Raw genomic sequence first — 26298 nt, 5'->3', positions numbered from 1 at the left:
GGAGCTCAGCCCCTGGCCCGTGGGACGCAGCCGCAGGCCTGCGCGGAGCCGGGCTGCAGCTGCCATCCCGCCCCAAACCCGGAGAGGAACCAAGCGACGAGGCAGCGCCTGGCCCTGCCACCGCAGCCCCGGAGCAGGCAGGGAGGGGAGGCTGGGCCCAGGGCCAGGCGGCGACGCTGGGCACAGCCCTCGGCCTTCGGACCAGCCCCAAACCTTGGGCTTAATGACAGCAGAGCCGGGAGGCGTGGGAAAGCGGGCGAGAGCAGAGGCCAGGCTTCTTCCATTTATTCTTTTTCCTTTACTGAGTTTAGTGTCATCACTCCACCTCTCTTCTTTTATTATTCTTTGATTTGTCTCCCAGTGCCCATTCCCTCGAAGGCCAATGGCACCACCATTTCCACCCTGTCCATGAACAAAGACAGCTTGATCGGAGGGGTGACGAACCCCAACGAGGTCTTCTGCTCCGTGCCTGGGCGCCTCTCCCTTCTCAGCTCCACCTCCAAGTACAAGGTGACCGTCGGGGAGGTGCAGAGAAGGCTCTCGCCCCCCGAGTGTCTCAACGCCTCTCTCCTCGGCGGAGTCCTCCGCAGGTAAGAGGCTCCTGAGAGCTCTGGGCCAGCCCCAGGACGTGGGGCTGCGGCGTGTGCTGAAGGCAGGGGTAAGGCTGCAGCGAGCCTCGCGCTCAGCACCAGCTCTTACCTCTCAGATTAATGGAGATGAGAAATTCTGGAGCGTGGTATATTGGGGAATAGAATTCTTGTTGCTTTTTTTCTTCTTTCCTTCCAAACCTAAAAGCTTAAGCTGGAATTAGTTACAGTGGTTTTAACATTGATTACATTATCATTTCTTCCCCCTCATTGTTTTTGCTTTTCAGAGCAAAATCAAAAAACGGGGGTCGGTGTTTAAGGGAGAGGTTAGAGAAAATCGGACTAAATCTACCTGCGGGAAGGCGCAAAGCTGCCAACGTCACCCTGCTGACGTCCCTCGTGGAAGGTAAGAGTCGCTCTCCGCTCCGTGGAGGACGGGAGTGCCAGAACTTCAACACCCTTCATTCACAGCTTTCCACAAACAAGAGCACTTAAAGCAAGTACGCGGCGGTCAGCACCGACGGTGACTGGAAACGTCCCTGTGCGAGTCTCCATGCTGATTCAAGCATGTCTGTCTCCCCAAACTCAGACATTTCTGTTGGACGAGTCATATCCCAGGGGAAGAGGCATCCACAGCCTGAGCGGGGCCGCGAGCTCCGTCTCGGCTGTAGCTAAGCGTACCGACCGCTCCTGTGAACTGCTTCTAGTAACGCTCAGTCGGGTTCACAGAAAACAAATACAAAAAAGCTTCAATAAAGCTGCCGAGAATTTAGCAGCTGCTCTGCAGCCCCGTGTGCCCACTTCGGGCACAACTGAGGTGCTGCCGACCCTGTCGCCCTCGGGCAGCACCAACCTGCTCTGTCCAGGTTCTGTCACCGCGCTCGGGGCCGGGTCTTGTCTCCTATAAGGAGCTGCCCCGATTCCGAGTCCTGTCCTCCTCCCCTGGGACAGCAGGAGACAAGCGAGACATCGAGGAGATGCCGCACAGCTCTGAGGTCTCGCAGGAGGAGGTAACGTTCGTAGGAGCAGCGCCGGGAGCGCGGCGTTAAGGGCTGAGCACGCGCCCTGCCCTGACGTCTGAGGTGCCCCTGCTTCAAGCCGCTTGGTTATTCGCTCCCCTCCACCTTTTTTTTGCGCTATGGAAATGATGATGCGTCTTGGGAGAAAAGGACACGGGGTGCAAACAAATGCAATGACAGCTCTGACTCCCTTCGAGCTTTGGAATCCATTGTGTTTGCACCCAGCGTGTTGGAGGCAGCTGCCTGCAGTTTCTGAATAGAAAATCATCTCCATTGTTGCCAGCAAATTAAATGACCCGCTTCATTAGGCGGAGGTTGTTACTGAGGGCAGTTGGTTTGTGCTGAATGAAAGGCTGATTTCCATTAAAAGAAAAGAAAGAAAAGAATGAAAGAAAGAAAGAAAGGAAGGAAGGAAGGAAGGGAGAAATGTACATTTTGATTTCAGGTGGCTGCCGATGTTTTGGTTACTGCTCCCCAGCTAATAAAAGAGTGGTGCCATGTGTGCTCGATGGATATAATTTCCTCCTGCACGTAAGTGTTACGGCACCGGGAGCTGTTTCACCCGGAGGAAGGTGCTATTGCTTTGTCATTACTCAGCGGGCAGAAACTGGCTTGTGCCCCTGTGCCCCAGGCACCCTCTTTCTTGGACATTCGCTGTCCTGGTTTAGTTTGTTTTCTCCCCTCTCTGCCTTCCAACGTCTGTTCATTTAAAAATAACACTGGGTGGACGCTATACTTATTCTCACACCGACCCGGAGCCGCTCCTGGAGATGGGGAAAATGGGTACTGGAAGCGCAGGGAGGGCTGCGGGTGCCTGTGGGAGCCCTTGCCACCTACACCGAGCACTTGCCCTCTCCTGGGCCGCTGCTCCATCGGGAGCTCCAGCACGGGCCCTGGGGAGCAGCAGGGCCACAGCTCAGCTTCAGAAACACCTGAACTCTCAGAGAGAGGTGCGTGTCCAGACGGGCTCCTGCGGCCCCTCTGCCTGCCGCGGCCTCCTGCCCGGCGCGCTCTCCCCCAGCCTCTCCTCGTCCCCTTCGCTGAAACCTCCCTAAGCCAGCAGCCAAACTGCCTTTAAAACGATCGGCTGTGTAGCTACTCACACACACACGGAGGAAATAAATCCTGGCTCCAGCCTTGGCTCTCACCATGAGGTCACAGAGCCCTTTTTTATTGTCACCGTAACTGTTTTCCAGCAGCTATTACTTTGTGATTGTTTTTTTTTTTTTTTTAAGATACAAACAACTGCAGTGCCGATTCTCCAGGTTTACCTTCTTTGCTCCTTCTCTGGAGGAGACGAAGTGGAAAGTATTATCATTATACGGGAAGCAGGGACACTTTCCCCATAACGTGGCTTCCCAGACTGAGCTCCGAGAGCGGGGCGGCCTGGGAGGGGATCTAGGTTAATGCTCTCAGGATGGATGGTCTAATACGTGCGAGCAGCAGGGGGGCAAGTCAAATTAGCTCTGCCTGCCCGACCGGGATTTCGGGTGTTGGGCATGATCAATGGCCATCAGCTCTGATTATTTCCACGGGGATGCCTGGGATGGATCAATTCCATCAGTGGGTGGGCATTTCCGCGGGGTGATGGATACGCTGCCTGCGCGTCCAGCCCGAGGGCCCCTGCTCGCTGCGGGAGGGTGTAAACCCCTTCCTTCCACCCCGTTTTGTCTAGTGGTCACAGGGTTAAGGTCGCTTTTTCACCCTCCAGCCCCTGTTTAAACCTCTGCTCAATTTGGAGAGGCCAAGCAGGAAATTTTGGAAGAAGTAGGGAAAGAAAGACGCAGAAAGGGAAGTGCCCAAGAGAGAAACACCTCTGCTGTTCTTCCGTTTGGAGCAGTAGCCCAGAGACTCACACCTCATCCTGCTCAAGCTCCAGCACCATCCTCATGCCTTTTTAAAAGCTAGCAAAGGGACCAGCTTCTGTTCAGAGCTGTCAGTGCTGCGCTCGGACCCACGCAGGCTGTCTGACAGATGGGTATAAGGAACCCGCTGGTGTCTCCGCAGCAGCGCGAGAGCCAAAAGTGGGGCGAGCTCTTGGGTGGCACCCGAGAAAGGGAAGTGAGAGCCGGAGCTGCTGCAGAAAGCCCCCCCCCTCCCTTTACACAGGCACTGACACAGCTTGTTAACCTGTCCTGCTCGCAGGCGAAGCCGTTCACCTGGCTCGGGATTTTGGGTACGTGTGCGAAACGGAGTTCCCAGCCAAGGCGGCGGCAGAGTACCTGTGCCGACAGCACTCCGACCCCACGGAGCTGCACACCAGGAAAAACATGCTGCTGGCTACCAAGTGAGTACAGATGGCAATGAGCCGCTGGTGTGTTTGGAAGGGCAGCCTTAGCCCTGAAAGCTTTCTTCTGTGGGGAAGAGATGGTCGGATAGGCTGCACGCGGATCTGACAGACGTGCAGCGAGGTGACTAGTTAGGTGGACTGAAGGGCCTGCTCGCCCATGGGAGAGGTTAACCTCAGCCCGGGGAGCCTTTGGGCACAGCCACACGTGCCCCTTCAAAGCAGCACCAGCTCCGACTCTGCACCCAGGGGCTTTCCCCAGGCTGGAGCCAAAAACTCCAGGCGGGGAGGCAGCTGCTGGGGCAGGGAGCAGGAAAAGAGTTCCCCAACACACCCCTATGTCCCTGCAGCCGTCTAACAGCACTTCCAGTAACACAAACCTCTCTCTTTCAGGCAAATTTGTAAAGAGTTTGCAGACTTGATAGCCCAGGATCGCTCACCGCTGGGGAACAGCCGCCCTTCACTCATCTTAGAGCCCGGTGTCCAGAGCTGTTTGACTCATTTCAGCTTGATAACCCACGGCTTTGGGGGCCCAGCCATCTGCGCAGCGCTCACAGCCTTCCAGAACTACCTGGTAGAGTCCCTTAAGGGGCTGGATAAAATGTTCATGAACAGCACAGGGAATGGGCACACGGCCGGAGACTCCAAAGCGTCAGAAAAAGAAGTGAAGCATCGGAAATAACGTGCTGTCTCCCTCCCCCTGCCCAGTGGGAGCTTCCCCCGGCTGCCGTAGATAGCGCAGGGTGGGAATGACGATCCAGTGCACTGTTTTCTGAACTGCTACATTTGAACTTGGGATGAAACTCGTAAAGCAAACAAAGAAAAGACAAAAAAAGAGAAGATTTAAAGAATTTAAGAAGAAAACAACTCTAACGGACATAGTGAGAATGAGAAACTAAGCCAGATTGATGGCTTTTGGGTTTTGCCTTTTTTTTTTTTTTTTTTTTTTTTTAATTGTGGATGCAGGAAGCCAAATCATGTGCAATTTTATTTTGTTTTGTTTTTTTAAAAACCCATAGTGAAATCCTGACGTGCTCCGGGAATTGGTTCCAACTGAAAAAAAAAAAAATGATAAGAAAGAGCAAAAGCCTCATCAATGCAAGAACCAGAGGCACGAGCAGCAGAGGGCAGGGAGTTGGACCGCTGGCTGTACCCGGATGGATCAGCTGGTTTTGACAAGCAGACACAGAGGGAACCTTCCCATTTCCCCACCTACAGCCCAGTCCTAAAGCCAGGCCACGAGAAAATCGCCAGCAGAATTGCTTTGGGGTTAAAGCAGTTTCAGACTTCGTTTACAGTCTTCAAACTGAGACTCACGGCGGATTCTCCCCCGGGCTGAGGAGCCCCGACGAGGGGAGGAACAAACCGCCCAGGCGACGGTTCCCAGGGCAGGAAGGGAGCCAGGAGAGCCTTCCCCACTGCTGCGGCCACAGCTGGGGATAAAGCAGGTGAAGTTAAACCCAGGACTAATTAAAACTCCACAACCCACAGATAACAGCATACAAGTTTCTAAAATTAATAATAATTGCTAAAGCACAAGGAGCAGAACTTGAACCAGGCCAAACTGAACTGTTCTAAATCTGTATATATTTATTTATGTGTAATTAAAATCTGAAAGTTTTAAAATGTCCAGTGCAAGTTATTTATATCAAATTGAGTTGGTTCTTTGTTTTGCCTTTTTTTTTGGTTTGGGTTGTTTTTGTTTTGTTTTTTTAAAAAAAGATGAAAGTCTTTGGATTTTCTGCCATTAGGAATGGGAATGAAGTTTTGGATACACAAAACCGTAGCATGGACAAGATAGGCTGTGATGATAATGACTATAGAAGTTCTGCAGGATTTTGTACTTGCTGTTGTTTCTCTTAATGCTGCAATAGATGTACAACACCCACACCACAATGTCACTCTCATTATCTCAATAAACCTCTTTTTATTTGAAGAAAGCACCTCCATCGTCTTTGTGAACAAGGAGCCTTCTGCCTCTGTGGTTGTATCTTGAAATATTACATAGATTTAAGAAACCGTATCCTCCAGTTTCGTGGCTGACGTTTGGTGCTCGGTGCAGTCACAGAGCTCAGAGGATGACAGGAGCTGGTGGATGCCCTGATCTCAGAGGCCGGCGCAGCCCAGCCGGCCGGCGCCTCTGGTGATGCTGGAGATGAAACGATGCGTTTGCAGATGTTTCAGAACTGCTCAGGATAGTCAAATCTAAACCTGTCTGTGAAGAGCTGCAGAAGGACCTCATGGTATCAGGACAACGAGCGATTAGTTAGCAGATAAACTAACCCTACTAATCTATATGCAATGAAGTTCTCCAGATTAGCTGCTGCTTGTGGCATTATTATGGGTAGGACTAAACCCAGCCACCTCGTGCCCACAGGGGCTTAGAAAAAACCAAAATGATGGGAACTGTTAAAAAAAAAAGGATTAACAAACCAGAAGAGAGATTACGCTGCGTGACATACGTGTGCTTCCACGGTATTGCTCTGTGCTGAACGCCCCTGGCAGATCTGGCCAGCCCAAGCGGGAAAGCCGTGGAGAAAAGCAGCCAGGGAGATCTCAGGTGGGAACTGACTGGGCGAGGAAAGACCGAGGGATTAGAGTGGAAAGGACACGGGCGTGGGGAAGAGTGGTGTGGAATACAAACGGGGAACGACGACACCGGAACTAGAGGCAGGACGCCGAGTGAAACGGCCGGGAAGCAAATTTAAATAACCGATCAGAAGGGAGAGGCTGCAGTGTTTTGTGGAAGCAGATGAGCAATGGCCTCTGACATGGTGGGAGAGGGGTGACCTTGGAGAGCATGTCTGCTGTCCTCCCCGCACACCCGCTGCTCGGCACGGCTAGAGACTGGGCAGGTGGGCACGGGCCCGAGTCCTCACAGCACACGTTCGACTGGACCTCTCGGGGTTGTACCCAGCAGTTTTCTCTGGAGGCGGCAGAATATGCTGCTGATAATTGAAAAAATAACCAAATGGTCCCAAAAGGGACCACAGGAGGTTAGAAATACAAACCCTTCTTCCTTTCAGAAAAGCGTGAAGGGAAACATTTTACATGCTAACATAATTTGTGGGATGGCTCAGAGTCAGAAACTTGCATCTAAACACTCCCTTCAAAAGCTTAGGGATGCATCTAAATTGGGAATCAGATTGGAAATGTCCTTTGGAATGAAGTTTGTGAAAGCAAAGACCTAAAGGACGGGCTCTGCAGGTCTGGTTTTGCTCTCTGGCCCTTCCCAAAGGAAGAGCCACGGAACAAGGAGGAGCCAGGGAGCAGAATGAAAATGCTAGAGACACATTAGAGGCTTGTTTACACTTCAAAGCTATTTTGGATAATGCAGGGTGTGAGCTGAAAGCACAAAAAGTATTCCTATTCAAAATTATTCCAAAATAGGAGCGTCCCGTCCTGCGTCAGCATAATCCATGTTTAAAATGGATTATGATAAAGGAGAGCAAGGTGCTTTTGTGCTACAATACAGGTTTCCCTACACGGCATTATTTAGGATAAGTATCCCGAAATAATTCCATTTGTAGACATCCTCTGGTGCACGGTACCAGAGAAGAGCAAACTACACTCCAGTACCTGATGAAAGCATACGTGTGCACGCTATAATATACAGGCACAAAACAGAATTTCATCATGTCATCATCTTACGAAAACCTGACGTGGTTAGGGCTCTCTTTGAATATCAAGGAATTCTTAGACGTAGCAGCCATGAGCAATAGAGACAAGGAGTCAGGCTGTGCCTACAGTAATTACATGCTGTGTCCATTGGGTGGAAAAATCCCTCCCTCCGTTTTCCTCTCCGGGTAACTGCAAGGCCTCTGGGTGTTTGATGAGGAACAGCCTGGTGCCTGACAGGCCAGGATACCACCAATTACCTTTTTAATTGGGAGGAGGTTTGCTGATTTGGGTTCACTTGATTCTGCCACAGATGCTCAAGACTGGCACTGGATGTGTCACCTAGGCTCAACTTTCTAAAGGCATCGAGACTTCCCCTTCCCAACGGTTGGGACACCTTCATCTCGGCAGGCTCACAGACACCCCAGAAGCACGCAGCTCTCAGAGGTGGTGCCAGGCTGCTGCTTCTTTCTGCTGGAGTTCCACCTCCCGGCTCACTGTCAAACAAGGCCAGCCCCTGGTACCATCCTTTGCCTTTCCATCCTGAGAGGGAAAAAAAAAAAAAAAAAAAAGGCATTTTACACAATTCAGGGCTCAACCCTGGTATAAATTCCCACACTGATTACAAACATTATCGTGGGAAAATGCACGGGATTGTGTCAAAGAGCAAAAAAATAGATCCAGGCTCATGGTTTCTAGGCTTGTTATAGAACACTCTGGAATTCCAATCCTAAAGGGGAATTGAAAAAAAAAAAAAAAGATATTTTTTTGGAATTAATTTTGAATGAATGACAAGTCCGGGGAAACCACATGACAATCCTTGACAAGTGAAAAAAGAACTAGAACGTTAACAAAAACTCTTCATTCCCTAACAGTCAGCTATCCCAAGGGTAAACTGAGGTTAACATGGAACTGTGGCTCTACACCGTATCATTAATGTAAACAAGCAGAGGTTGTGTTGGCATTCTGCACGGCTTTGGATAGACTAAATAATTACCTTTAAGCGGCCTGCCTTAAAAGCAAGAGGGTAATAATAGCTCTCCATACTAAAACAACACAACAAACAGACTCTGCTGACCTGTAGTTAATGCATTCTTTCATATATGAGAGAGTCCCTTGAATTCCAAACTTTACATACGGAATGCGAGGAGCCACAGCATCACTGAGCAAAGGAAGTTTTTCCTGTTACTGCAACCGAAATCAAAACACCAAAACCAAAAAAAAAAAAAAAATTTTTTTCAAATCAGGCAGTAAAACAAATGTTATTTGCAAGGGTGACAAAACGCTTGCTTTGGGGATGATTAAGCAGCCCAGACAGACAGCACAGCGCCATGTGCCACACACGACTCTGGCCTTAATGATCCGAACAGACTTTGGGAGAAGCAGGCTCAGCCCTGCCATTACGCAGAACCCGACCGCGCTGAGCCAGAAGGTATCGGTTTGGTCTTCCCGCCTGACCTTCTTTATATCGCAAAGAATTCCCACCATGGCCACCTGAGCATCACTGCGTTTTCAGCAGGATACCGTAAATAGCAACAGTAATTCCAGACACGGAATCTACACGCAGGCTCTGACCCCCTAACCGCATCCCAGTCACCTCTCCGAGGCAGGCAGCAGCAAAAAGGATGCCAGCGTTATTCTGGATGGCTCCTTTGTACGTTTTTTGTCCTGACACCTTCAGATCCTTCATTCATCTTTTCAGTAGGGAAAAGGCTAAAATTATACCCTGAAATGCTGCAGGATTTCCCATAAGGATAGTTTCATTTTAGTAGCAAAGGTTATAGCCAAAAAGATTTGTTAAATGGGGACAATTCACCTTTTTGCGGGGCTGTGAAATGAGTTCAGAGAAAGATCAAGCTATTGCTCCAAGTCATGAAGTTCTGCAGCGTATCAAGATGCGTCTGGGTGCTACAGTCTTCTCACCCGGGGATGGGTCTGTCAGTGCAAAGTTCCTTGGGTTCCCCTCGAGTTTTTCCACTGTACAGAGCTTTAAACCGGCTAAAGACTCCCCAAGAGGAAGCATTTTCTTGGTACGACGGAATGACCTGCACTTGACAAAAGAAGGATAACCAGGCCGGCATCCACACCCAACACTTCGTGGGTTCTGTTATCTCACAGACCAGGTAAATTCACGTGCTTGCTGTGAGAAGTAAATCACATTTTTGCCATTGGACACTCAAGGTCTTCCATAGTCAAACTTCTACTTTTTTTACAGACCCGATCCAGGTGAATCCATGGAGTATTTTTACTGGATGAGCTTCTGAACGATAGGGGCTAAAATGCTTTAATTCTGGAGTTCACGAGAGTTTCATCACACCTTGGAGACTTTGACAGCTACGTGGAATTGCAAACAGAGGACTTATCCCACACAGATTGTATCACCCAGGGACGTTTCTTTTCCAGCAGGTTTCCTTTCCTTGCACGCAGCAAGTGTTTCCAAAAGAGCCGCATTTCCTACAAAACCCTTCCATCCAACCCGATCGGCATGTCTATTTGTTTCAGGAGGGTTACGTTTGCCTCCCAGTAGTGCCTTGTGCCATCAGACATCAAATCCACGCTGCATTGGGCCCTGCGCAAAGAGATCTTACCCCCCATTTCCTATTTCGGTAGACAAGATTGCAAAGGGAATATTTACCTGCATTCTAGGGAAAACAGATGTGACAAGACTTAAAAGACATTTACAGAGGGAGACGCAGGGAGTTTGGAAAAGAAGCTGGGATCCAAACCCAGATAATTCCAGTTTGGCACCGTAACTAGAAGAAACCAAAATTCAGTTTCACTGTAGACAAAGATATAGTCTATAAGTTTATTATTTTATTTCCAATGATAAAAAAGTGATCTCCTTTAAGGACCTGCATTCGGCTTTGCCGTCTGGTGGCTCGTTGCAGAGAGGCATCCCGAGGAGGGAGGCAGTTCATCAGCTGTCTGTGCTGCAGGTGCTACGGGCACTGCTGAGGAGGAGACGTGGAAAGGCCAGTTTGCTCAGCTCGGACAACGAGAAGAGCCTTTCCTACGCCCTCTTTGTAACGCGCTGCTGTTTTGACTCTTAAATGGACCCTGGCACCACAGGGAATTGCTGCAGCCCAGGCCTCCCACTCCTGACCCATTTTCATTTCATTTCCTCTCGCCCAGCCTCGTCATGTGTCAGGAGTATATTACAGCTTTTAGAGTTTCCTGCTAATTTGGTCATCAGAGGAGCCTCCAGCAGCACGCCGTAATTACCATGCTAAACCAGAGTAGGCTTTCAGCACAGGGAACTCTGGCTCTGCCCCGTTCAGGAGCTCTCTGTGAGGAAGATGGGGTCTGGCACAGTTCTCTGGAGCCAAAGTGGGAGGAAGCGCGTCCGCAGGCCTGCGGGGGCCGGGGAGCCCATCGCTGTGGCCACGTGGCCACCGGGAAAGGAGCCGGGCTGCAGAGAGCAAACCGGGAAGGGCTCACCTGCCCCCAGAAAAATGAGCAAGGCAAAAGGGGCGGGGAACCTCTCCACCCTACGGAGCACCTTTCACAACTTTTGGAAGAACGATGGACAGTTCAGTGACTCTACACGACAGGTCTTACCCCGTAAAGTCTGAAGACTTTGATGAAAAGATTAAAAATAAAGGGACATTTTGAAGTGCTCTTAAGAAAAGTTGTCAGTGTTCTTCGAATCTGCTGAGCTAAGGAGTAATGCAGTTGAGCACTGCGAGGAAAAACAGCTCTGTTCGGTTTGGGGCAAAGATTTTTTCTATTACTGCCACGTGTTAATAAGCTTTTTCACAGCTTTTTCACATAAAGAACCTTTTGGTTTAGTTCTCCGCAAATTTTGGAGCCAATGTGGAAACCAAACCCAAAAACGTATGGCTTTACAGCTCCTAAAAAACATCATCGGAGGTTAACCTCAAATCTTTAACCAGCTTACGTAAACATCTGAGATGAAGGCAAACTGACCTCTGGCAGTGTTCACACAACCACCCCTCCCGATGTTTCATCAAAGCACGGGCAATAAACACCGATGTAAATGCGAATACACAAACCTAGGAATATCAGATGTACCAAGCCAAAGCCCCGAGTGTGATGATTTGGACAGGTTTCTCATCTGCTTTGCGTGAATACTGTAAGACAAAATGAAATCAGAACCCACTTTTGTTTTCCTCTTGAAGGTGCCCACCCAGAGCTACAAGATTTTAAGGATGATTATAAAAAATGAAAAGAGAAACAGGTTTGAACCTTATCACTTTAAACGAGAGAAAATAAGTAAACCCTGGAGATCCTTTTATATCCTGTACTTGGCCTTGCTCAGTATCAGAAGTTTCAAAGATTCAAGGAACTGTTGTTCAAAGGAAAAGAAAATCACAAAATGATCCGACAGCTTAGGAAATGTTTTCCCAACTCCCAGATGTCAGAATCTGGTGATGTACTTTAAAAGTTTCTGATTCCCATATACTCCAACCGTGGACATTTTGATTATACAGACAAGTGCATTTTCTGCTAAATCCAAGACCACAACGAGATCTTTCAGCCATGGCCTCAACACACTGAAGGTTTGTTTGGTAAAAGCAAATGAACGTGTTATAATATTCCACATTCCAAAACAGCCATTTGACTTCTCCCGATTTTTTTTTCGGAAGCTTTTTTTTTTTTTTTTTTCTGTGGGATGACAGAAAGTTCTTTGAAAATAGTATCACATGGTGGTGTAGCTTTCCCTCTGCAGCATGCTGTTGCTGATAAAATACAGCGTGCATCCTCACTTCAAGCACATAGTAGCAAACATCAAGAGCATTTTTGCAAGGGAGAATCTTAAAAAAAAAAAAAAAATCAACAAAAAGATGTACTTTAACTTTACCTCTCCGCTCGTTAGTGCTTGGACTAAGTAGAGGATGGATTCCAGTTACTTTTTGGTTGTTTTGGCAAGTCACGAGCACACGGGAAAACATGGATAATTATGTTTCACCGGACAACTCTCTCGACATTTGTGAAAAATAAAACGTGCATCTTCCAAGGGAAGAAACAACCTCGTACCTCCTCTCTGCCGCTGCTGGAGAAGGCATTAACCTGCTCTCTGCAAGGCTGAGTTTCTGTGGCCACCAGATGATCTGCAGAGGTGGAGAGGCCAATCAGGCCGGTAAGGCGGCGGCGGGGTGTGTGTGTGTGTGTGTGTGTGTGTGTGTGTGTGTGCAAGATCACTGCCCTCTGCTGAAGGAAGAGGCTTGCGAGGTGCACAGGTTTCCTCCACAACCAGAGAGTCCCAAGAGCCCTGGGAGCAGGGCAATGGCATCTGCTGCACTTCAAGGGCAACAATTAGCAAGAGGAGCTTGAGCGTCGCTTAATCCCGCGGGCATTTTGGTGGTACTCGAGCAGGAGACTGTCAATAATCCTAAAAACCACCGACACAAAATGTGATGGAGTCTGCTTTGTCTTCTGTAAATTGACTACAGGAGATGCACTGTTTTCCTACTTGTGCATGGACACCAGAAATACTGGGCGACATCAAGGAAGCCTCTACGAAGCAAAAGCTACTTCACCCAGGTCAAAGTGCAGCAGCCAAGTCCCTGCGTCAGACAATGAGATTATTGGGTTGGCCCCACCCTGTATGGTTGCCTTCATTTATGGATCCAAACGTACTCTATGCGCTGGTATTCAGATCTAGCCACGTTTTAGTTTCACCTCTGTAGATCTCACCAGCAGAATTTAATTTTTCACAAATCTTGCTCACCTTTAATGCTCTACCACATGACACGAGGAAGAACGCCACACCGGCAATTCTCAAACAGATCTTTTAACCATCCTTTTCCCTCTCCCCATTCCTCAACAGTAAAGGGTTTTCTCTCTTCCTTCCACAGCTGTCTTGAGTTAGACTACATGACCAAGCTTATTGGATAACTACCTAATTGCACATTAGCACAGAAACAAAACACTTAAACTGTCACTTCACATTTTCAAGACAAGTAACATTTTTTAACACAGACCTCAGCAACTCAGCGCACAAACCAACATAATCAAGAGCATGGAAAACGGAGAAGTTGCCTATTTTAATTCCACCATTTCCATTTTGCTTTTTAAAAAAAAAAATCTGTTATGTCTGTTTAGTTTGATCAGTGCTCACATGAAAATTTCCTGCACTTAATTACTGTTGATGGCAGACTGATAACAACACATGGAAACTCCGTATAAGGTTAAACCTTTAAAGAAAGAGAATTAAAAATGGCTCGAAGGATAAACTTTACAAGTAGGATAAATTTATTTTTCCTTACAGACCATATGTACCGTGCTTCAGAGGGAGCAAAGTTAGAGGTTCTTCCTTCCCTAAATGTCAAGCTATTTTATACAAATGGGATATTCTGACCCTGCTTCAGATTGGAAAATGGAATCGACCCAATCCTAAACACCACGAACATAATCCATAATGTCGGCCCTGGCATCGGCCAACACTTCTTGTAGGAACCTACTGTCAAAACTAGAGATGGGAGCAAATGCAAACACATCCTTGGGAGAGTTTGGTCAGCTCTCTCCCCTCTGCTCCTCCATCTTCACTCTGACAAGTGTCAGCTCCATTTTGTGGCAAACAAAGTTTCTGCCAGCGACTGTTTCATCACCTCACCGTGAACAGAAGCCAGACTCAAAGACTGCTGAGAATACTCCGTGGGATTTCTCCAAACACGTCAGGTTGACGCTGAAAAGCCTGTCCCTGCCCGAGGCTTTTTACCTACCATAGCTGAAGCGCCTCTTGCTTTAACTGAGCGGGGTCATGGATTTCTTGGACTGGAGAAATCTTGGGGAAACGTAAGTGAATCAATGTGGAGCACTCTCCCCCACCAGCAGTTCCACACAGAGGCTGTGAACACAGCGATAGGGGAGGAAATTTTACCTTTCAGCCTTTTCAATTTCGAATCGCATGTCTGTGCTCGGCTGACGCCATCCCGCGTGGGGAGAAGCTTCATCACTCACGATGACTTTAAGTCACCTTGTGCTAGGTACAACCATGCCAGCCAGCCGAGTACTGACAATCTCCTCTCTACCAATGTTTCTAGTACACATGAAGGCCTACAACGAAATGCAGATTTTTCTTCTGTGAAAAGGTCGAAGACAGACCCAGGAGCACTGCACCTACACTCACATACTTCTTTCAGCAAAGCACTCCCAACGTAACGTGGCCTAAGGCACAGAGGCTCAGTTCCCTTGTAAACTGATCTTAGAGCCAACTCCAGCTCTTGAAGAGATGAGCTGGTGCAATGATCTGTTACATGCACAGTGCTCAGGAAGAGCCCATCTTTAAACAGGAAACCTAAAACGAGAAAAAGTGCCTTGTTAACTCTTTAGGCCCTGAGGCTTTGGTAGCAAGACATATGGTCAGAATTACCAGCCAAAGCAGAGCAGAACAGCTCACTGTGGCTACAATGCCCTGGGAATACATCACCTTGGTTTACAACATTCATTTTCTATAATATGAAGGACCAAAAAAAACTTGTTAGTAGAAAGCAGTTTTTTTCCTTGCAGTGCTCAATTATGTCAGAGGTTTCTTATGAAGGAGAGGCCCGTCATGATAAATGCAGATGCTTTTCGAACAGAAAGGTGAATTCTTTCCAAAAGGGATTCGTGGATTCTAGGCAATACATGGTTTCCAAAAACTTCAGGGCTAAAATTGAAGCAGGTAAGAAGTCTTCTTCTCCTTAAGTAATGCGAACGGAAAACTTAAACCACTGATTTTTTTCGAAGAGATTCCATTTATTAGTCAAAAATAAAAGCTGAATGTTTCTGAATTTAAAGATCAACACTGTAGAGCTTTAAAACAATCCAAAGTTATAAAGCAAAAGCATCACACCTTTCCTTAAAATGTATAAATTCTTGGAATGTCCTCAAAAGAATCTACTTCATTAGAGTCCAATCTCATTGTGGGCCAGTTCTTTTGTTCTACTGGTTTGAACTAAAGGTCTGTATTTAGTCATTCCTAGAGGTTGCTGCTCTGTTGGCTTCTGATGCAACCCCTTCTATCTCTCACTCAATGGGGGATTCAGATCCTGGGCCCTGCCCTCAGGCAAAACATATGTTCCACTCCAACCTGAATCCAACCAAGGGTGTTTGCAAGGGAATAATTGTTTTATGTTTATTAATCACCTGCATGCAAATAGGTGCCAGTAAAAACTCCAGGCAGATTCTCTGCCAGACTCACATAATCTAATGGCACCACACCCCAGTTCTGGAGCCTGAAATAACGAAATACCTCCAATAAGGAGCCACATTACTACTTTGATATGCAGTGACAAAAATAGCACATCGGCTCAGCCACTCTGCAGTGACGACTTTGAAAAAGAGAGACAAGAAACCTGCAAAAACATTCAACATCAGCGGTAAAATAAATTAGAGATGCTGCATATTAAGCTAAACGAATACATTAATGCAACATGAAGGGGTGAGATTTCAGCTGCGGAACTATAACACTCAGACTCTGCTCACGTTAAATGTGACTTGCCAAGAGAAAATAATCAGGCTGGGGACTTCTTTTCTTAGTGTAAAGAAGTTTGAAAAGGTTTTTAAAAGACAAAGTAAATTTTAGCAAAACGTTTCGGTTATATGCCATAGGCCTTAAATAAAAGCCACTGCAGCCATGACTACAACAAAACCAGCTGATAATTAAACTCATTCTGGAAAGAATTAAACTACAAAGCCTGATGGGACTTCAGTTAAGAATTAGATTTAAGGAAGGGCAGTCTTAAGAGAGTCAGAATGAGTTAAGGCACTGGAGCTGCACATTTCTTCTGTGACATAAAGCAAGTCTCAGTCTCTAATCCAGTTCTCCTGTTCACTAAGAAGGGAATTCTTGATCTTTAAGACTAACCGAAAGTTTTTGGGGAAGAGACCAACATTCTCTAACAGGCTGCTGAGGCAAGACTAAAAAAGCTTTGACAAATAAAGACACTTACCTTTCCCAAGTGCGAACCTGGGTGTTACACCATGCTGCACGAGTAACAGTCCGCACGCAATCTTGTGCATCCCTCCTTCTAATTCCAAGATTCTTTTTCCAAGCTTATTCAAATATAAAATAAGCACCCAAACGGAGCGGTTTAAGCGGTTAACTCATTCAATGCAAATTCAAGCTGGGAAGCAGTCTCAATGAAAATTATTCTCAGAAGAATCACTTCTGGGCAGACTGCAAGCATCAACCCCATGAGAATTATCTGAGGCTGTTCTGTGAATGGAGCTTTTATAGGGAAGCATCATCTAGAGCCTAGACAGATCCGTGATTATTCTCATGGAAACAAAGCTCTAGCTAGTTGAGGGCAATTCGAAGATTTACAGAAGTGCTGCAGTTTTATTTCTCGTTGAACTGCTTTCATGTACTTCTCAATGTATAGACACACCAGTTAAGAAAAACCATGCAATCGATACATCAGTTTGCATTTAAAATACTTAAGGTAGTTATGAGCCTACCGTGCCAGCAGGAGAATATTCCTTCCCAGCAACAGAACCATGGGCAGGCGAGTTAAAAGCGACACCAGCACTTTAAAATCTATTCTACTTGCAAATCTTTTTCTTTCACCTTTCACTTGGATTGGACTGAAACAAAGTGTAACAAAAGCAAATTAAGTCTTTGAAAACCTGATTATTACTGTTTTAAAGCAAACAGTGATAACATCTTCAGAAAAAGAAAGTAGATGCTGTATGTTTAGCATGAAACACTTGCCCAGCGTTTGCTGAGCTTTAATTGTGAGAGTGGATGACGGCACACTGTCATCTAGAAAACGTAGCACCAATTTTTCCATACATAAAAAGACTTAAGGAGGGGGGCAGGGAGTAAAATCTCAGAAGAGGAAAGAAGGTTCAGTAACCCAAATGTGCACCTGTTAACAGTAAATCAAGTTCCATCTCCACTGTGGAACAATTTACTTAAATACTCTCAGGAAGGATCAGTGGAATAAAAAGATAAAACTGGCTATATAAATGTCAATCTTTATTCAGTCTCCTAGTGCAGTACATGACTTGTGTGCTTCAAATGAATAGAAAAAAACAGAAGTGAACAAAAAAAAAAAAAAAAAAAAGACGACTGCTGCAGAAAGATCTCAGGGGTTAGGACATCGCTTTTGGAAGGGGTATATTGTCCACTTCATGGATGCCATCTTTGTCAATGAACCGGGCGTTGAAAGAAGTCAGATTTAGGATGAAGCGTTTCTGAAGCTGTTCAACAAAAGACAGAGACAAAAGAGATGAGAGTCATTCAAAGCTTAAATAAAAGAGATGAGCATCAATTAAGGGATATGCTGCTGGACATCAAAATTTCCATCCTGGTTCCAGTGACCTGAAATATTACGAACCAGAGTGGGGCTTTTTTTCCCTGCTCAGGAATCAATTAGTGTGAGTTTGTTCTCTGTTACAAGCCTATCCATGTTAGACAAGCCTAGACTAGAGATGCAAAATACAGAAGCTTGTTAGGAAGGATGACATTTGAGCAAGAAGGCTGGAGCGGGCTACAACTTAGGGCACAAAGTGTCTGTACTGAAAAGATTCTTCAAACACAACCTCTTTAGGGTACTTCTTCCTGATGTTTCTTCCCAGTTACATTCAATTCAATCTCTTAAAGAAAAGGATAAAGAATATTTTCCTACAATAAAAGCCATGGAGTCTGAATGGTTTATGCTAAAACTGATTGTGAACTTCAAGTTCAAATCTTTACCTCGGTCAGATATCACTTCACAAACTGGGAGAGAAGTACACTCAGGAGTATGTACTAGTTAAGTGCAACGCAAGTAACAGAAGGATTCTTGCACTGCGTTCAGAAGAAACATAAAAGGAAAAAGTCAAAGACTGTCCGTATCAGTATCATGCTAAGCATGGAAGAAGCAGAAGTGAAGAAAAGCAATTAAACCTCAAGTTTACATTCTGGAGGACATGAACCATGCTAAGACAACGTAAGTGCCCACAAATCCTTTTCATCAGTAGCTATTCCACATCTGGCCAACGTACATTTATTACCCCTTCTGGCAAAGGCAGCAAAAAATTGCGACAAGAGGAACAGGAAAATATCAGCGAATGAATGTAAACAAACGCTCCTTTCTCAAAATCATAAGGGCGCAAGTTTGGCAACTCACCTCCTCTAGACATTTTTTTAGGAGCTCCACAGCTTCCTCACGTGTGATACCTGAAAAACATCCACAGATTGATTTAATTAGAGGCCATCTCTCTCAACAGAAACTTTATTAAATTTAAACAACTTTTCAGCTGAGCACCAAAACCTCTCCTTCCCAGCTCACAGAAAACACTTTCCAGATGTACTGAGGACGCCCCGCACCGAAGCGCTCACACTGCAACAAGCCATTGAGAATCGATTTGTTACACTGAACGGGAAGCATGACGGAATTCTGCCTCCCATGGCCAGGGACCGGGCTTCGGAGAAGTCCGTCCGTCTCTCTCTCCTCGAGTTTATTACAGTTTTAAATCAGCTCCATCTGTCCACAGCCGGCTGCAAGTCAGTGACAGTAGGCGGAGGTTGGGTTTAGTGCTGCGTTCCCTGCTGGGTATTAGTTTTAATAATGGCAAAGGCACGTGTGTGATGCCCCTGCTATTCTCACACATTAGGATAAAATCCAGCACTCCACAGGGATGACGAGCCATGACAACGTATTGCAGCTCGCTACTTTTCTCTTTTCACAAGGAATGATGAAAATGGAGCAGTGTAATTTTCAAGGGACACGACTAGAAAATAACCAAGCTCTGGGGATCTTAAGAACGGTTTCTAGAGTTTGTTCTGGACCTGCACCCACCGTTCAGGCAAGGCCTTAGAACAAGGCTGTCAGCTTACAGCTACACTTCTTGCAGGATACAGATGAAAGGATTATTAAGCAAACACCTCTGCTATGAGATTAAACTCGTCTTTGCACACAGGAGCGAAGTAGTTTTGTAGCTAAAGCCAAAGATATCAGATTAACAACAGGCCAAGCTCTGTGTATTTCCTCATCTGTAAAGTGGGGATGGGGCCATGTTTACTCCTTGGCAGTGTAAGAACTGGATTATGATTCTAAAATTAAAACTTTAGACACGTACAGACGTGTACAAGAATTACGATCAACAGCTACCACGTGCATAAAACCAAACCAACCAATCTTCATCGCCACCACTTCAGAGTGCTAAAAGTAGTCTTGCGAGAAGTATCTTCTCACTTTTATGTTTTTAATGTAGCACACACAAAGCCAATCTGAGATACAGAGGAGCAGGACCCGGGACTGCCCTCTGAAGACTCAACGCTCTGGGAAAGGGCGCACGTCGTAGCCAACAGACAAGCATGTAGAAGATAAAGTTATCAAAATGTCATTTATTAAAAACAGACTACTAGCAGCTAATGGTCCAGGAAAGTCTAGTCATGTTTTAGAATAAATTGAAACTTCCCTCACTTAGAGTCGGTTACGCTTCAAACAGGAAAACACACTTTAAGGAGCTGACTAGTTTCATATTTCCATTGCAGCAAACCCAGAATAAATGCAGCTTTAAAGATTGCCTTCTAACAAAAAGTCAAACTCAAATCTGTAGCATCACATCAATTGCGCTGGACCAGCTGACTCAGCAAATGTCAATCGCTCAGTTTAAGCCTTTAATTTATTAACCGGTAACAGGAGAATTTTTTTTCTCTGTAGACTTGACTTACTTGGCTTGTAATAGCGGTCGAGGATGCTGAGGGTCAGGAACGCACCATAGCCATGTGCTGCGAAAGGAGCTTTAGCCAGAGCTGCAAGGTAATCCATGTAATACAGGGCAGGACCCTCGTGGTCGTCGTAGCCAGCCAGGAGAAGGTTGACGTGGTAAGGGGTCTGCAGACAGAGACGGTGTTTTCATTAGAGCAGCCACACCCAGACCATTGAATCTTTCATTCCCCGCGCCACCTACGGAACGGCAGCATAGCTGGTTTCACAATTCTTTGCCGTAAAACGCTACTAGCAACTACATCAATGCTGTCTGCAGGAGATTATGGGTCTCCATCTAAAAACGCTCGGGTCTCTTGGAAATGTGGAATGCGCAAGCAAATAAAAACATCAAACTCTGATTCTCCTGAAAACTAGTGTGTTGTTTGGTTGGGTTTTTTTTTTGTTTGTTTGGGTTTTTTTAAGAAAGCTTTCGCGGCACATTCAAACTTCAGAAAACTTTAATTATGTTTTCACACCAGATGCTTTCATCTCAACGTAAAACTTGCAGATTTTTACTGTCAACATGTGAGCACAACGTGGACATTTTGCAGTTTATAAGAACCTCTTTGTTAATTTAACACGCTCTTTTCTCAGTCCCGCTGCTGTTAACCATAGACCATTCCAGCACATACGAAAGCTTACACAGAGTGCAAACAGTTACACAGAGCGTGACGCTGTCTTGTTAACTGGCAGTTAGATTTTTATTGCACATACCAAGTTTAATCTTTAATATTAGGCTAACTTGACCAAGTGAATGAAGATGATCTAAGGAACTGGTTTGTTTCTATTCAAAGCTGACCACTAAAATACTGCAACATCACATCAGCAGTGGCTTTTTTGTTTGTTTGGGAACAGTCGTCTTAAACTTTGTCTGCTTTAGCTGCTGTCTCCTCTGATTCTCTCTCATGACTTCAGCAAAGGCGTCTCAAATAAAATTGAGAAATAGCTACATCTTACCCAAAAAGACCATGTAACCATGGCTTTTTACTGGGCTGTACTTGCAAGCTTAGCAATTCCTCAGCCATTTCCTTCATGTTTCAGGTCTAGTACAGGTTTAGAACAGCTCGTGTTCCGCCGTAACAAATAAAGCAGATGTCCCTATACATCTTCTTCCAAGATGTGCACTTTATAAGATCCTGAAACATCCACGCACTGTGTTATTTTTAAACGTAGGCTCGGAAGAAAATTTTGGAATGGTATATATTCTTTTAAAACATCTCGTAGACTTCCAGTATTTTCATATTTACGTAATGTTTCTTATTAAATGAATCATACTAACAGGATACCTCTTAAAATGTTGGAAAGCCTAGTTGAACAAAGCAACAAAATAAGAAAAAAAAATGATGATGATGCAACTAACAATTGATTAGAACAAGCAAACACAATTTCACCCTAAAGCCAAAACATTATTATAGGAAAAAGTTGATTTTGACACCAAGCACAGTTAATTTGCACTCAAAAAAATAAAAATTAAATCACAGGATACTCTAATTTTTACTTTCACCACGTAGTAAGAAAGAATAAAGCAGGCTACAGCTATATATCAAACATATCACTGTAAATTGTGCGATTTAATCTTCAAAGCATTCAAGAATATTTGAAAACAAGTTACCAGGCAGCTGTATTCGTTTAATTAGTCTGTATTTCATCATTTATTTATTCTGAAACATCACACAAGTTGATATTTAAGAGCCATGACACAAGATCACTCAAATTATTGTGTGACTTTGAATTACCAACATTGGCATATGCGAGATACTCAACCATAAATAAATGGTGTTATACAGACTCAAACAAATCTGTACGCTGGTTTCTGGCTGTAAGTTCTCCCGCTCGTGGTCTACGAGAGAACTTCTTAGAATTCAAACGTAAATAAAGTGTCCCCCATGCTGCCTTCTTATTATTCGAGAAAGGTGAGATTTAAACATTATAAAATATACATAATCTGTTTACTACTTCCAGGATTACAAAGGAAATTTGCAGGCTGCACCTCTTCGTGGTGTCTTAGTGGGACTAGGGTCTCTCTGCTGGGCCCGGTACTCCCCGTACATCTCAATCCTCCTGTCCATTCTGAAGGCAGACTTGGCTTTTGGAACTAAACTCATGCCAACACTTCTAAACTCTTTGGAAGACTGGTGTGATTAAAGGGCTACCAAACAAGTGGATGGCCAACACTCCGGGATAGATTAGATTTGAATTATTTCTTTTTTTTTTTTTTTTTCCAAACGTAACCTTCCTATTAGAGGCAGCATTTCTCATCCCAAGCAGCATTGCACTTTACGCTGTTTGGTTTAAAATAACTGCAGCAATTAAGAGATGTGTGAAATTCTTCAGAATTTGCAGCTGAAGAGAACAGTTGTGATAAATACAACACGATCGGCAGCGGGAGGCCGGGCGGTGATGAGCAGCCGTGTGACATCTGGCAGAAGCCAAAGTCACAGCAAGGGGGAAAGGTGGGCGCGAGGAAGCATCCTGCCGAGGCACTGACAGTCTTCCTTTGGACTCAGGCCAGACCCTGTCACCTATAATTAAACCTAACATCACAAGAAGAAACTGAACTCCATCGCGTTTTAAACGTGCTAAAGCCAGCACTTGATTCAGCAGGTGAATCCAGCCAGATGCTGGAGCAGGTAACAGAGGAGGAGGAACTACAGCGCCGTTTCACCTACGCGGAAGCCAGCTGGCTCCAAAGCAGCTTCTAGGTTTGCCTCAACCGCAACGTATAAATGGAAAGCAATAAAGATTCTTTTCAGATCCTCCTCTGGAGCATAAATCCCACGTTTTAAAAAGAGAAACGTCACGAAAAGCCACACGTTGACTATTCAGTAGAAAAGAGCACAGTAATGTAATGGCCTTAAGTTACAAGCCCACTGTCATTACACTTGATACTTTCCACCAAAAGAACGACTTTGGGGTGCTGCCTCACAAGACCGCAGTCCCCGAGGTATCAGGAACCCAGCCTAACCAGCCACAAGGTTCATAAATGAGATCAGACTAGGTAACACAGGGAGGAACCCAGGTGGTGATTAACAACACAGACCAAGCTCTATTTTGGGCTGGGCTACGACAGCACTGTAACACCTGAAAACCTGCTGTTTCGGTGTCAGCCACTGCCCTTCACGTCCCTTCTGGCCTTCCAGAACAGACACAGCGTCACACGGCGAGTGGCAATACAAACTACCTTTTCCTCCCACCAAACTTTTTACTTCTCAACTACTTTCCTGCTCCCAACAGGAGGTGGTGGTGGCATGGTTTACCTTTTCATTTTTTATTTTTATCATCCGCATAATTAAATTATTAGCCTCCAGGAATCCTATATGCCATTTAAATACAGAGAGCTGGTGACAATCCTTCTGGTATCCTACAAATGATGATAAAAATGTAACAAAATTCACAGGAAAATAAATTCCGATGGCGAGGTTTGTATTATCAAATTCTAAATCCCACAGACAAATCATTAAGTGCTATGTTTAAAGAAAAAGAGTTCTCCCTACAGTACAGAGATCACTGTAGTGTGACAGTAGTGTCAGAGTGCGCCACTTGCTCCAGGGCATTGCCATCTGCAACAGCACAGCATTTTGTCTCCGGTAAATAAACACATCTGCCTTTGCCAGTGTCCTCCCACTGTGCTGCCCATCTGGAGCAGGTGAGCTGGAAGACAGGCGTGGGCTCAGGAAGGAGGGGAGGCACAGGGAGGATCAGGCCTCAAGGGACACGGCACAGAGGAAGACGACAGTGCCACATCAATGCCACAACCTGGTGGCCAAGTTCACCAAAAAGCCTGTTAAATTACTCCCGTTAGTGGTACTTTAAATTGTATGTAAGAAATGGCTGCTTCTGCTTAGGTGGGCAGGACATTCTGTGTCAGCCTCACCTACACCATCTGTGCAGCTCAGATGCCCTTGAGACGAACGACCAGCACCGGGCAGCTGGGCCAGGGCACCAGGCAGGACTATTCCTTCACATCAACCTCAAAAACTGCACAGAGTTCCACAAAAACGCACACAGACCTTCCAAACCCCAACCCGAGCTTCAAGCTAAAGCAAAGAGCATCACCGCCAACCATCACCTACCAACCACGCGTAATCCATGCAGCTGAAGTGATTTAAAGCAGAAGAGCAGCGTGTCCTGTATGAGACCGAGGCAGGACTCTGCACTCAGTTCTGACTCACTCTAACTTCACCAGAAAACCCGGCACCTTCAGCTGGCATCCGTGTCAGAAATGAGAACAACCACCTCAGGTTGTTTCTGCAGGTGACTTCTTGAAGAAAGGTCTGGGCCTCACTCCACACATATATAATTCTCAACAATACAGCTCTGACGTTAATACTGGCCTTTATTTGCTGCAATAAAACATCATTTCAGGTCTGGGCGGTACACTGTTAGAATAGCAGCACAATTTATCCCATGCCCCATCCCTGACAGAGTTGTTCAATTTAATTCTCAACATCCTATTGCTTCTTGTTTTCTTTCACATAGCACGTTGAGACGAATGCTAACAAAATATTTCCTAACCTTGGATCTTTAAAAGCCCATTTGCCCCTTCATGACATTTTTTTTCTGTGAGAAAAACCAGCGATTACAGTTTAGTAACTTGAAAACACAGCTCCAACTTAGATTTGATATTTGCTGAAAGCCTCATGTTGCTGTTTACAAGAAGGACTTGTTTTGCTAAGTACATCAAACAGCTTTGCTCTATTAAATCATTTTCCAAGAAGATTAAACGGATTCAGTACATTTGCATGAAAACTGACAACCTTATCTCGATGTTAAAGAGGCTTAATTCACTTAGCTGTCTGCAGCGTTTGTGACAAAATGTTTATTGGGCCCAAGGCTGGAATTTTAAGACTGTAGTTGTATCAGTTATTGATAAATAATGTGATGTTTTTTAAATAAGCAAATCAAGTTATATTTTAATAAAACATCCTTTCAGCAAAGTGAGCTCATTACTATAAACAGAAGCTGCCACCTTTGTCATCAGACTCCATTAATCGAAAATGGAAATTTTCCCCTGTAAGCCTTTACCAAAAATCTTTCAGCTGTTACTCACTCGACTCCGCAGATAGTCAGCTAGGTTTCGTCGTGTAAAGTTTGCAGCTGCAGTAGGAGACAATTCATAACCTGGAGAAGAAATGTGTGTGTTTGATAACAGTACAAATCCATATTCATGTTTCACTTCCTGACTTTCCATTCTTATTTTGAAATAACAAGGTGTTCTTTAGTGACAAAATGTTACACCATTTGTCTAATTCCGGTTTATTTTGAATGGTACAAGCATGAAAAGGGCCCTCAAAATCCAGGTAGCTCATACCTGTATAGACCATTAAAATACATAGCTTCAAAAAATTAAAATACTATGGGCACATAGCCTGAATTTTTCAGTCCAGTGTATCAGGAAAGCAGTTGTCACGCAATGGACATAATAAGAGAAATATTTTACTAACAAACCTATTGTTGTGTCGTTTCCATTACAAACAAGTTGCTGAGCTTTGGATAAACCTCTTGGTTTATACTATATAATCCAATCGCAATTTCTTCCTCCTGCCTTCATCACCACCTCTGCTTGAGACTAAAAATGCAGAAATCCTTAAAGCTAGAGAAGCTTTGAGAACAGCACTTGCCACCAATATTCAACTGTAAACTGCACCTATCGTTAACTCTGCTTCCAAACCCTCAGTGAGAAACTGTTCTCCTTCACTCACCATTTCTCATTTTGTAGAGCTGAACATTTTTCTGGATGTATTCTGCAAACTGTACAGTGTCTCCAGCCTCCCCAACACACAGGAGTAAGATCTTTTCACTCATCTTAAACATTTTGTCATGGTCTAGGCAAAGAAAAACAACATTAAGAGCCACAATCATGAGAAAGAATAAATTATTTTGCCAGCATCACAACATCATGACTTCTTTCAGGCGCAAGAATATTAAGAGACTTGGATAACTACCAAAAAAGTCTTCCTGAGCAAACGCTAACACTCAGCTTCCCACAGCTGATGGCACAGCACACAAGACTTGTTAAACCCATCACCAAGAGAAACGAGGCCAGAGGACACAGAGTGCTTCCTTCAGGAACCAAGGCATTTCAAAAACACATGGTCTTTCTTGCATAGAAGCAAAGACTAAAACTCCACACAGAATAT

At 45.2% G+C, this 26298-nt stretch overlaps 2 protein-coding genes across 2 annotated transcripts in view; one reads left to right on the top strand and one right to left on the bottom strand.

Moving 5' to 3' along the window:
• TFAP2E (transcription factor AP-2 epsilon) overlaps positions 1-6034 on the top strand; it is a 6245-nt gene extending 211 nt beyond the window's left edge. The window contains exons 2-5 of the mRNA XM_026863205.1: positions 5-590; positions 875-993; positions 3752-3893; positions 4287-6034. Of these exons, the coding sequence (XP_026719006.1) occupies positions 5-590; positions 875-993; positions 3752-3893; positions 4287-4575 (1136 nt within the window). The 3' untranslated portion in view covers positions 4576-6034. The remainder of the gene's footprint in view (positions 1-4; positions 591-874; positions 994-3751; positions 3894-4286) is intronic.
• An 11381-nt stretch (positions 6035-17415) lies between these two features.
• On the bottom strand, positions 17416-26035 carry PSMB2 (proteasome subunit beta 2). Its single transcript, XM_026863392.1, has 5 exons — positions 25861-26035; positions 25209-25279; positions 20122-20284; positions 18572-18621; positions 17416-17660 (listed from the first exon to the last, which is right to left on the bottom strand). Exons 1-5 carry the CDS (start codon positions 26018-26020, stop codon positions 17553-17555), a joined length of 552 nt encoding a protein of 183 aa, XP_026719193.1. The 5' UTR covers positions 26021-26035; the 3' UTR covers positions 17416-17552.
• Between the last annotated feature and the right edge of the window lie 263 nt (positions 26036-26298).

The sequence above is a fragment of the Athene cunicularia genome, assembly GCF_003259725.1.
Source record: "Athene cunicularia isolate RWA chromosome 23 unlocalized genomic scaffold, athCun1 chr23_part1, whole genome shotgun sequence".
NCBI classification, from domain to species: domain Eukaryota; kingdom Metazoa; phylum Chordata; class Aves; order Strigiformes; family Strigidae; genus Athene; species Athene cunicularia.
Note: the sequence above shows the minus strand (reverse complement) of the source record. Positions and strands in the feature narration are given on the sequence as shown.